A 13,186-nucleotide genomic window follows, 5' to 3' on the forward strand; every position below is an offset into this window, starting at 1 on the left:
AAGTATAATTACTATGGCTGAACCATAATGATTAAGTGTTTACGCAGCTGACATTTTAATATTCATATTTAAAAAAAAAACAGAAAAAAGCCAAATTTTAAATGATTTTAAATTCTTTCTTTAATATTTTATTTAAACCTACACGTTTTTATTGTTTTGGACAGCTGTGTTTGTGCATGTGAAGGTGTATATACTTGCAGGTGATCTGTTTTGCCTTTGTTCTCGCCTGCCTATTCCGAAAGTCTAAAGGAGCAGCAAATGTTGATATGGACACCGTAGTTCAGAATTATAAAAAACTTACAGGCGAAGACAAGGGTAATAAACTGTGTTGATATTTGTTAATTAATCACAATTAACTACACTAAATCAATTAAATCAGTTTACAATATGAAACGGCATGAATAGTTACTTAGGTTCTGTATATGCCATGCAAAAATTTCATAAAAAAAATATTCTAAGTTGTATACTACACGATAAACAAGTATTGGCATATAAGTTTGCGTTAAACGTTTATTATGTGGGCTATCCAAACGTTTAAGGTCTGATTGGCAGTTATGTTACTGCAGTTACGTTTAACTATAGGCAAGCCAGACACGGTCACCTTTGGGAAAAAGCATATTCAACCCACTTCCAACTTAATTTAGCTACCATGATTTTTATTAATTGCGATGTAATAGTCGTTCTGGATATATAGCAATATAACCCCTTACTAGACTACTTTCGCTGTTTTATGTAATTTGCATATTTCTTTCTCATATGTGACAGATTTATAGATAATCAACATTTTGTTCCTATTTCAGATGATATGTCCTCGACAATAGCGATTTTGAAGAAAATAACAGATGAATATTTTTCTTATACATGTAAGTTTAAGAATGAATACCGTATAACATATGTAAATACCAATTTTGTTCATCGTTCACGTTAACTACACATTGAATACATGCATCAACTTACTATGTTTTCATTATTGTATTACTCCTATTATCTAAACCATTGCACACTGTTAAAGCTTGTATGATTCTAAGCAAGTGAGAACTGTGCTGTGTTATAAGAACATGAATTGAACATACGACGCATATTTCTAAATACGACGGCGTCATTTGAGGCTTATCTCGAAATAAACCGAAGTGCATTAATGCATTTATTTGTGTTATAGTTAAAGCCGATTGAGTCTAGCATTTTCTAAATGATTTGTAGTTTTTATATAAAAACGTTTTAACAAACAAAAATGTCTGTTAAAAAACTTGGACAACTATATCTTTAATTTTTCGATACATTATCTACCAGATTTACATATGTATTGTAATATTTTTATGAAAATGCCAAATACATAACACGTTGTAAAGCGTCAAAAAGGTGGAGGAAAATGTTGCCCTTTCTCCGTACATGTAAGTACGAATTATAATCTTGTTGGGATTGAGTGTGCGTGCGTCGCAATAGCATTGTACAAGTAATCGTTTCTAGTATAATTGTTGTCCCTCCGTACGCCCACCAATTCGTACGTTTACTTCGCTTCGTTCCAGGCGTTATTGCCCTTCAATAATAATTCCTTTCCACAGTTGATCTCAGACGCTTATGATGCGATTTCGATGACCCTTCTTATCCAGCATCCTGCTTTGGTTTACATTAATGTTCAGGCAGTTTTACCTTCTGATTGATGATGCAGGATCGAATGATGTCAACGTTTTTGTGACAAAAGACAGGAATTAATGATAACAATTTCTATAACAAAACATAATGTAAAGTTTACCTGAAAAGTGAGCATGCGCGTACTGTTCGCTTGTACTGCTCAAGTGAGATTTCAAGGATGTATTGCCCATTGAACAATTATGCATTCCAAAATAATAATATACAAAACAAACCGTATTTTAGGGGATAATCAATAAGTTTTATTGATATTCTTTCTTGAACTTATATTGTGGACGATGCTCATTTATGTTCGTATCCCAATGCATGATCAATAAATAATCATACATTTTCTTGTCAGCCACTCCTAGGAACGTGTCGATGCCCATGAAGCCAGAAGAGATGAAAAAGGCGGCAAAGCAAAGGCGTCTGGAACAGGACTTGATCAAATGCATCATTGACTTCATCTTGACTACACTTCTTATGTTTATTGTCTGCGTCATAGCGTTTGCTAACCGGGATGATATGTAATTATTATTTATTCTTATAATATAAAATAAAAAGAAACTTATCTTGCTCATTTTATTTAAATACCTGCATCTTAAAGCAAATTATTGAAATAAATTGAATTAAATAATAATCGAGTATATGTAAAACGAAACAAAGAAAACACCTCATCAAATTTTATTACAGTTTGATTCACTATAGTTTCTGATCATTTGATCATTGAACTGTAAACGTGATAAGTTTTATCCTTGACACAGTTTTATGCATGCTGCAGGTCTTACTATCATCGACAGGAGCTCATTCGGCACTTCGTTTCGCCAGCAAAACTTCCACCTTTCGAGTCGGTACGTTGAATATTAATTAATATGAGAAAGGAAATGTTTGTGCATGGGTGTTTGTTTTGATTTGATGCTACACATTGCTAAAATCAATAGCCATTAATATAAACTCCTATTTTCGTTAGTGTCATCAAGGAAGACTATGCACATATATATTTCATGACAATGCGGCTATACTCGATGTTGCTCGACATATTATGTAATTGTGTTTTACAAAAACACATTCAAACTGTACTTGAAGTATCCCATATACGCGTTTCTGAACAAGAACCAATTTTACTTCGTGAATAATGTAATCCACATATAAATATTAGCCGTATTGCACACGTGTTTAAGAAATTCATGACACAGTATGATTTGGTTGAAGGTTACAACGGATATAGTGATCATTTTCAAAATGTAATAATATTTTTCGAGTTCACCCCAAAACAACGGATTAGATATATTATATAAACGCCTATGAAATTTTGATGCAAATGATTTATTATGACTTATACTTAAATGAAACTGAATTTGTTATTCACATTAACATATTATATTATTTGCTTTTAGATTATAACTCAAAGAGATATGTTTAATTGGATCAAATACACGATGATACCAAACCTGTTTCCGGAGACCGATATCAACGGGGATGCTCTACATTGGTATTACCGCACATTTATGACAGGCCTGAACAACTACAGGTTAGGGCCCCCAAGACTGCGTCAACTGCGGACACATGCAGGTATGCATATGAATTTGAAGGAAAGCAATCTCTAACAATAGTCATAGCCTTAACTTGTACAGCACGCGTTTATTCTCTGTCACCGTTAAATACCGCATACCTTAGTCCAATGCATTTTAACGATCACAACGAAAGTGTAATCCTTAAATGCAATTCAAATGACTAATCAAGTTGTAATTCTAACTCTCCATTTAATTGGCATTTGTTTAATAAAGAAAAATCCGTGAAGGGGGCATTTAGATATCGCGTTGTATTTTATGCCCACAATTCAAAATGGTATTAATGCAAACTCCATATGACCCATATTTTTTCAATAACTTCTTCAACAGGTTACTGCAACATACCTTACTTTGGTAATAGCACATGTTACGGAGGATACAACCTTCTAGATGAGGAGACGGATGGATACTGTATAGGATGGCAGTCACAACCGTGTTCTATGGTCCAACAAGCCTTCAACGTAACCGTAGACGCTTGGTCTTTTACTTCCGGTATGTCAATTGAACTCCTCACTCATCAATACTCCTGTACCTTCTTCGAATTAATGCAAAATACCTCGAAATAACTATTTCAATTTGCGATGCAACATTACAGTATTACATTTACGTGCAGCAATTAATACTTCGATAAGCAATCGTGTAGCTTTTTGTAAAAAAAACGTATATTATATTTGAAAAATAACGTAACTATTTTCTCACGAAAATTCTTGAAATATGCCACAGCAGAACTCGTAATATTACTTTGATGACATTCTAAGTACATGTTGTTTTATTCGATTCTTGCAATAAACTAGCAGTTTACCTTCATGCATCATTTACATAAAATTGGCTGAAGCATACAAATCGTTTTAATGAATGTAATTTGACACATAGTTCTGTTCACTGCATGTACATAAACATTTAACTCAATCGATACATATTTTAATTATTATCATCATGTATTAAATGTTTGTTTTTCCTTTTTCCAACGCATTATTAGTGCGCCGGTCCCCATAAAAAGTATTCCTACTTTCGAGGTTCTTGCCTTTTGAGATCGCTTAATATTATGATTCTTTGGAACATTTAAGTTTTGTATTATACATACATACATTACTAAAACCCCCAATTTCGGTAAAACTGTTCACTTATTACCCCGATGTATATAATATCAGAACGTTTATTATGTAGTTGTGTTATCTAAATGTAAATGTTCAACAGCGCTCGATATATGGGGTCTACCGCTTACTGGTTTCTACACGACATACGGGGGCGGAGGATACATCACGCCATTTGATGTAAACAAGAATGTGAGTGTGGACATCGTCGAAGAATTAGTTAAAAACCGGTGGGTCGATCGTCAAACTAGAGTGGTGTTGTTTGAATTTACATTGTTTAGTCCAGAAACAAACATGTTCATCTACAACGTCTTCATGGTTGAGTTCCCGCAAACAGGTGGAGCATTTAAAACTTACTGGATCTATCCGATCAAATTGTACAACCACGTTGGACCTAACGGCATGTTTGCCCTTGTATGTGAAGTAATATTCGTTATCTATCTTCTGGTTTTGTTTTTTAAAATATGCGTGCGAATATATCAGCAACGGCTGAAATACTTTGGCCAATTTTGGCAATCCTACGAGTGTGTACTATTTCTATTGGGTGTATCAGCATGTGTGATTTATTTTATAAGGTCGGGCTTTATAGATAGTACCATAAGCAAATACCGAACCGATATTAAACGGTTTGTGAACTTAAGTCATACAGTGCTTTGGGATGAAATTCTAGGTGTCTTGTTAGCAATAATAGTTTTTATGTCAACTATTAGAATACTTGAAGTATTTGCTACCTCAAAGAAGGCTGGTAGCATTGTGAAAGTATTTGCGAAGTGCGGAAAAGATTTGTTCTGGTTTGGAGCTACGTTTGTGTACATACTTCTTGGATTTGCTTTCTGCGGGTGGTTTTTATTCGGACCATACCTTCTGTCGTACATGAGTATCTACAAATGTTTGACCACTTTGTGCCTTTCAATGATTGGTAAAAGCACGTTTATGGAAATAGACGAAACGAATCCGATCTTGGCTAAAATATTTTTCACCTTTTACATTATTGTAGTAGTGTTTTTTATATTGTCAATATTTTTGTCAATACTTGGAGCAAGTATAGACAACGTTGTCGGCAACAAGACAGAGGAAACACACAAAGACATTATTGAATACATGATGACTAAGTTTACAAAGATATTCAATAAAAGTGGAAACAAAGGAAAGCATGTCAACGTGCCACTTGTAAGAGAAGGTAAGCTATTCCATGAACTATTTTTGCCATAGCAATATGGTTTTATTATATGCAGAGTAAAAAGCTGGGCGAAAACTAAAATACATATTAAAAATATTTTCCAAGACATGACCTTCCCTAATTGTTTGTGCCTTCCCAATGTTTAAATTATACTAGGTTGTGGTGTCGACCATTCTGCTACATTCAAACATATACTCTCAATTAACTGCCATATTTTATTGAGATGTAATTGAATGCTTTGTCCCTATTGCGTTATTTGGTGAACATTTGAATCTAAACATGATATGTTACAGAATCTCATATTAAAAAGTGTATAGTCTTTATACTATTGTACGATTGCGCACAACTTTAACAAAATCGTTGTGTTGAGATTCATCAGTAAAGAAATACATTGATAGTTATTTCTGTAAACAAAGATTTTCTTCAACTGTGTTTATGGCATAAGAGATGTTTTAAACGAAAATCAATCTGTATTCAGTGCGACAATACAAACAAACACAGTTAACGTGTTAGACTCATTCAATGCACAAATAAAAAATTGAAAGCCAATCTTAAATGTGTACATAATTTGGTTGTCACAATAACATATGTGCGTGGATATGAAACTTCGTTGTTGCATTTTACAGAGGTCAAACAACCGACGCTCTACAATCTGTACAAGATGGAGAAAAGGGGAACGCCTACGTTCACGTGCCATGTAAGAAAAGCTATTGAAAACCAGGAGGACGAAAATAGCAAGCCTCTAAGAAAACGCCGACGACGCATCAAACCACTATCAGGCACTTTTGATTCGGTTTAAATGTTTGAGCTTTCACTTGATATCAAACATGTCATATAATACATAAAAATCCAACGAATTATTGATACCATTGTTTGGATACTGCTCAACTGAAAAAACTCATATACTCTGCATCGATGGTCAATGTTCTTTCGATATTATTGACGTTTTGATGAAACCGACGTATTATGTGATTAGTTCCGTGGCATACGGGCCTTTGTTTTATTACCCAACAGTGCCGATTATTACATTTAAATGTAAACATGTTCTCTCCCGGCAGCATATTATGCGTTACATTTGGTGATACAGTTGTATTTTTGTGAATGATTTTTATGATAATGATCAGGGTAACTCGATATTTTTGTAGCGTACAAAATATTGTGTCTGCTACTTGAAATATGTTTATTAATGTCATTATTATATTTAAAACACACAAGTGTTAAATATCAAATAATATGTTTTGCTTGCCGCTGATTTGGTTAAGGTCAAATTATGATCCTTCTATATGTCTAAAAATGTGTTTGTAAATGTGGCATTAGTTCTGCACGATTTTAGTCCTTCCTTAAAGTATTAACTATGTTCAATGGAAAAATAACATTGGTAGGGTAAAATTATATTACAATGTTTAATATATTTTATGCACGATGCAAGTCCCTAGTAAATTGAGATTTAATTCGGTTTAAATTAATTTGATGAAATTTTGTGGGTTTTTTTAGCATAATAAAATCAGATGGTTTCCAAATATATTTCTGAATCAGTCCAAAGTAGTTGTCTTCTGTTGTCGTTCGCAGATCAGTTTTGAGTTATTACCCCGTGATTATTAACCTTATATGATATTATTATATAGTAACGTGTGTGTAATGTGTTTTCTTTTAATATAGTTAAATCTTGTCGATCGACAATATTGAACTGATCCTATTTAAAATTAAGCTGATGTACAGTTTTTCTAAAAGATAAACTTTGAATCTGCACGTAAAACACTCGTACTGAAAGTTCCCTTCCAGTTATACTTTTGGTACTGGAGGTAATACTGGTGTTTTTTAACGCAAATGGCCTGTTTGTATACATTTAAAACAACTATTAGAACGATTGAATTAATTAATCCAGCAACGGCATCGTTGCATTTTGATACAAAATCAAACACGCGGTTTCTTCAAATGTTCTGTCAAAATTGTAAGATTCATTTGCTGTTATTGTTTTATACCTCCGTGATGTTATGAACGTTAATTTGCAAATTACACGGACAAACAACGTTTTATATATAGAAGTATTCAACAAATAAAATACATCATTTTAACTAAGCATATAGGACTTGACTTGAAGGAGTGATCTGTGTAAGCGACTACAAAATCCATTTAACATTTTTGTTACCATGAGAAAAGAATATGATACCATTTTCATAAGATACAAGTAATGTGTTTTGTTGTTCTTTTTGGGGTATTCCACAGTGAAAAAGATTTTAAAACAACAATGAAATTTGTAACATTTGTTTACTGAAATAATATTATCGCTTAAGTAAACAGCGAATGCTAGTATTTATGCATCGAAAAGTCCGTGGCAGCTATGAATATAATACAGTGTTATAGTTATTTAAATCGTTTCACTGCAATCTATAAAACCAATTGTAATTCTTAAACAACCATCCAACGAATCAAATATGTTGACTAAACGTTACCCGCCTAAAACAAAAATAACAAAAAACACCAATCAGTATTATCTCGGAACAAGCGCGAGTATATCTTTTACACTCTCTGCACGGGAAACTTAAACACAAACTAATTGAAATCCAAACATCAGTCAAGTAATAAACAAACGCACCAAAAACTGCGCTATATATTAATTTTATCTCGCCTGCAAAATGCTCCAATCAGAACACGTCACAATTGAGTGATCGGATTGGGAGCTTGTCAAAATATTTGCATCGAGAAACTGGTTAAAGAATCGGTGAACATTAGCCTAGCTTGTTGTAAAGGACTTGTTCGTCTCGATGTATATGATTGTAAATCCGGATAGTCAACCCTTGCGGATACTGATCCATTACAAAAATAAGTGTTTTTGTATTATAATATCAATTAATAAGCTTAATAAGTACTTACTGCGCTAATGTGATTAATTTTAAGTCCTCATTTTTAATGTCCCTCTAAAAATACAAAATAGGTTATTGCAATAAATTTCTTAAAACAAGTACTGAAGTCCATTCATCTAATTTATAATGAGTTATAACAGCGCGTCTTGATGAAAAGTGAGACAGTATATAAATTAGGTGCGGAACAAAATCATCAAGTATTTATATGAAAATACAAGCGAATTAATTATAACTTGTAGCATGGTGATGAAGGTTGTAGCAGTGATGGTGGTAGTTGCACCGGGTGCGGTGGTGGTGGTGGCTGTATATGTAGTGAGGGATATTATGGTAGTGGAAGAGGTAGTCTTATAGGTGGGGATGTTGCGATGGTGAGAGAGACAGTTGCGTTAGCGACGCTTCTAGTGATGGCGGCGTCAGCTGTGGCAGCGGCGGCAGTGATCGTATTTGAAGATTAATATGATGAATACTGATGTTTCTGATGACGATAGTATAAGTATCCGTTTAATGGATGGTAGATGACGGACAAGAAAATGTATGTGTGTGGTTGAGCTGGACGAGGTGATCGTGTTGCAATAATCCAACTCCCAGCTATTGACCCTCAGGGTCGCTTGGAGTTGCAACTAACTACACATGTATTCATGTAAAGATGCCACCCAGAATCCGGGCGGGACTTTAATCGGAACAATTATCCACATTTACTATTTTCTGGCATAAATAAACACAAATACATCGTAAATATATCCATAATGCGCAAATTTAAACAACTTACATGATATGGTATGCTCGCATAATATTGATATTAATCCAAAGTTTGAAACACGTCAAAGGTAGATTTTATTGTTTATGTTTTTGCAATAGACAAAGCCGAGTATTCCGAGTTTTCCGAATTCGAAAATTCTATTGACTATCTCGGGAATCCTCGGCCAGATAGATCTCCTGTCTAATATACCAATCGTAATATTACGACTATCTCAGGAACATCCGTAAGATAGATCGAATCGTTATTTCAAAACTTCGGCTTTCGGTTTGATAACGTTTTTGTTTATAAAGTTTTTGTTTTGAGTATTTCTCCATAAATCACTCGCAAATTGATGTCGGTATTAGCAGTCATTGTGTTTGTTACGATTTATTAGGTTGATTGAACTCGATTTTATAGACATACTTGAGACATATTTTTTGACATTAAAACATAGGTTAACAAGAAAACCCCTGAGCTGTCCGTATGTACTTATAAAACCTCAGACCATTCAAGAAGAACTAATGATGACAACGATATTAATGATAATTGATGATCATGATAATGACAATGATTTTTGGGTAATTAACGTACTATACCGTATCAGCGATTGCTTATTCATAAAGTAATGGTTTGGGTGTTTTCTTACATAAAATCAATAACCGATATCTACAAATGTGTCCATAGACGGCAAAATTATGGGTATACCTTTTAAAAACCAATTACATTCATTTTTTAAGTCGTTTACTCCTCATATTGCTTATTTAAACAAAATAAAAGGTTCAATGATGGAATCAAATAAGTGTAATTGTGCCTTAATGCCTAAATGCCCGTGCATTCATCATTAAATAAGCGACGTAGACTATAAAATGTTTTAAGGGTTTGTTCAGGAATAGCTTTTCCGGCATATGACATAGCTGCAGTGTATTAAAATTTGATAAGCAAACGCTGTCAACAACTTAAATGTGTTTGTCACTATGATACGAATAATTGATACATATTTGGACTTGACGTTTTTCAAATCTACTAATCTTAGTTCTGCTTATATTAGTTTTTAACCGCAAGATGTCGAATATAGCGATATGCATTTAAGTTGTGTTTGAAGACTTTACGGATGTGTGGTGATAGGAGTAATTAATAAATCAAAGAAGATTTATGAGAACTTTTCATTATCAAGCTATAATGATTATTGCATATACAAATAATCAGAACATTTGCTATTAAACTATGTAAATAATAGGGGAGAGAATTACACTTCCTGCTTTAAACTAAATGATATAACTTATTACTATGAACACGTGTCGGAATTAAATCGGACACAGCATTATTTATTTTCGTTATACACTTTATTATATGAATTATTGTATAACAGTTATGCCTACTTCCTAGTCGAACTTATACATAAAATAATGCCCAACATACAATCTATCATCTTATTATTTTATGTCGGCAGACCGAAACATAGCTTAGCTATTTTACTTCAGTATTATAATGCAATGTTTATTGCTTTTTATTGTTTATCTTTATTGTTTATTGTTAATATTCTAGTTACATTCATATCTATTTTACTTGTACATTTCATTTATTTTGTTAAAACAATAAATTATGCAACTATGTTACTGAACCGTATTATCAAATTATATACTCTGTATTTTGTATATCCGACTCTAAAATTCGATATGGGACACTAACAACAATATGTTAAATTATACGTTTAAGCTGTTTACTTCCAATTGTCCCACATTTTGATTTTCCGGATTAAACATCGATGTAAGAAAATACAGGTTAGTTGAATGCCTTGGGCATATATCGAACTTCAGTTACATGAGTGTGCTATCCGATTTCTTCACTACATCGTAAAGTCGTACTCGATCGAAAAGGGGTTAATATGGTTTTCCACAGAACCGTTCATCCCGTATCGGGTCAGTAACTAACCCTGTAACTATAAATATTGGCATACCATACACTATCTTGTATCATAATCTTTTGTATCAGCTGATTAATACGTGACATTGCCAGATTTCAATAATGAGCAATCAACGCAATTTACTTAATGAAATTTTTATTGTTTATCAATATTATCATTAATATTTTAGCGAAAAATAAGTTGTGTCAATTTTTATTTTATATTTTACTAATGGTTCAAACAATTCAAATATAACATGTTTGTACTCTATACCGAAATTATTCGAAGTTTCCGGACGATAAAGAAAATATTGTTTTTCGTGTCCGAACATTGAGATACGAATATTATTTATAAATACAATTGTCTGAAAATGTAAATACAGGTACGCTATGTTCGTTTGTCAATTTTTTTATTGAAATAGAACTAAAATATCAATGTACAATAATTCCATATTGGTGTACTCTTCGTTATCTGCTTTAAAAATAAAATCAACTTAACATCTTTGCAATCACCTGAAATAATATATATAAAGTTAAAAAAAACAAACATTAAACATTTAGCTTTCTTAATGCGATATTATTTCAAACGATGTTGGAAGAGACCATTGTTTATAACAGGCTTACATTGTAGTTGACCCAATTATGAAAATGTTATGGCCCGTTGTTATAAGGCATAATTCTGCCAAGTTTTATTACTTTAATCCGGTTGTAAAAATACATGATCTAAGGGTCACCAGATAAGCGAAAACAGGGCCAAAATCTGATAAAATAGAGCTGTATTATTGACTGCCCGAATACTAAGAGTCTTTAATAATGGACAAAAATCCGTACGTCCTAAAGTTTAGAAGCACGAACAATAATTAGTTTGGCTAAAAAAGAAATGTCAGAAAATTTACAATGTCCGACAATTAAGAGAAATTACGGTATTGTTTACGGTGTTCAATACACACATAAACAACATACATGAACGTGTCAATTTCTACCTAACGACATAATGAAATAATTATCAGTTTTAAAATGCCCTAGGGTTCAAGTAAGCCGAATCTCTTATTTACTCAATTTGTAACATTTTAGTAGGGTAATTGTTGTCAATTTAATATTTCACACGTTCCTCTTAATTGAGTCGAAACCGTGATAAATACGTTTTTATGGCGGTAATAGTTGAAATGTATATTGTTATAAAATTCTCACTAAAACATGTTGTATGTCATTACTTTTTAAATTGATCTTTCCTCAAAAGGATGTATGTTTTGTATATAATTGTCACGCATGCTGTTATTGCATATGTATGTTTATGGCGATGAGCTGTATGCTTAAGCTAAAATAAAATATTCTGTTCTGTTCTGTTCTGTTATAAAATACAAGACTTAGTCAATTATATGTAACAGTTAATTTTATCATAACATGGTAATATAGCAATCACATTTTGGGCTTCAAATTACTATACATGTAATACTATGTTATAATACATAGTAATAGTACTATATCACTTCTTGAAATCGCACACCTAACTTGACCGTCTTCAAGAAAAATCCTTATAGGCAGACAAGAATCATCGGAACAACTGGGGTATTTTTAACCAAAAGTATGCAAGAAATATTTCATTTTATCTTTCGCCTTTCTGTTTGTAAACAATAGCATAATGAGTAACCTATATTTGTTGAACAAGATGATCAGTTGTAAAATTTAATACATTCAGTCATTCATATGTAAGTTTTATAAGAATATTGACTCGTATATGTAATGGCCATAAATTCACATTTTAACTAGAAAATGACCTCGTTTTACCCAAAGTATGACATAAACATCGCTTTTAGCACTTAGGTGACGTTTTGTATAATAATAGAAGTATAAGTAAGCTATCATTAGTGAAAAGATGGACGGTAGGAAAAGTCTAGCATATTAGACTATTGACTTGCTATTTTACAGTAAATCCACATTTGAACAAGAAATATTTTTTCTAACCCAAAGTATGTAAAAAACATGGCTTAAATTACTTAGCATGCCAGTTTGGAAAATAAAAACCTTATAAGTAATGTAATATATTTGTTGAAAAAGATGAATAGTTGGAAAAATAAGGCACATAAGAACATTTACCCCCTTCTTGTATGACCTTTAATACCTATTTTAATAAAAATACTATTACTGCTTTCTACCTTAAAGTATGCGAGGAACCTCGCTTTATGACTGTGCGTTCCAGATCGTTA

At 32.6% G+C, this 13,186-nt stretch overlaps 1 protein-coding gene across 1 annotated transcript in view; it reads left to right on the top strand.

Annotated features, from left to right (window-relative positions):
• The window catches only part of LOC127831329 (uncharacterized), a 148,496-nt gene extending 136,178 nt beyond the window's left edge, over positions 1-12,318 (top strand). Inside the window, exons 28-35 of the mRNA XM_052356298.1 lie at positions 201-315; positions 801-863; positions 1,991-2,156; positions 2,411-2,480; positions 3,027-3,201; positions 3,531-3,692; positions 4,398-5,474; positions 6,101-12,318. Coding sequence (XP_052212258.1) covers positions 201-315; positions 801-863; positions 1,991-2,156; positions 2,411-2,480; positions 3,027-3,201; positions 3,531-3,692; positions 4,398-5,474; positions 6,101-6,273 — 2,001 coding nt within the window. The 3' untranslated portion in view covers positions 6,274-12,318. The remainder of the gene's footprint in view (positions 1-200; positions 316-800; positions 864-1,990; positions 2,157-2,410; positions 2,481-3,026; positions 3,202-3,530; positions 3,693-4,397; positions 5,475-6,100) is intronic.
• The last annotated feature ends 868 nt before the right edge of the window (positions 12,319-13,186 follow it).

The sequence above is a fragment of the Dreissena polymorpha genome, chromosome 5 (genome assembly GCF_020536995.1).
Source record: "Dreissena polymorpha isolate Duluth1 chromosome 5, UMN_Dpol_1.0, whole genome shotgun sequence".
In the NCBI taxonomy this organism is placed as follows: Eukaryota; Metazoa; Mollusca; class Bivalvia; order Myida; family Dreissenidae; genus Dreissena; species Dreissena polymorpha.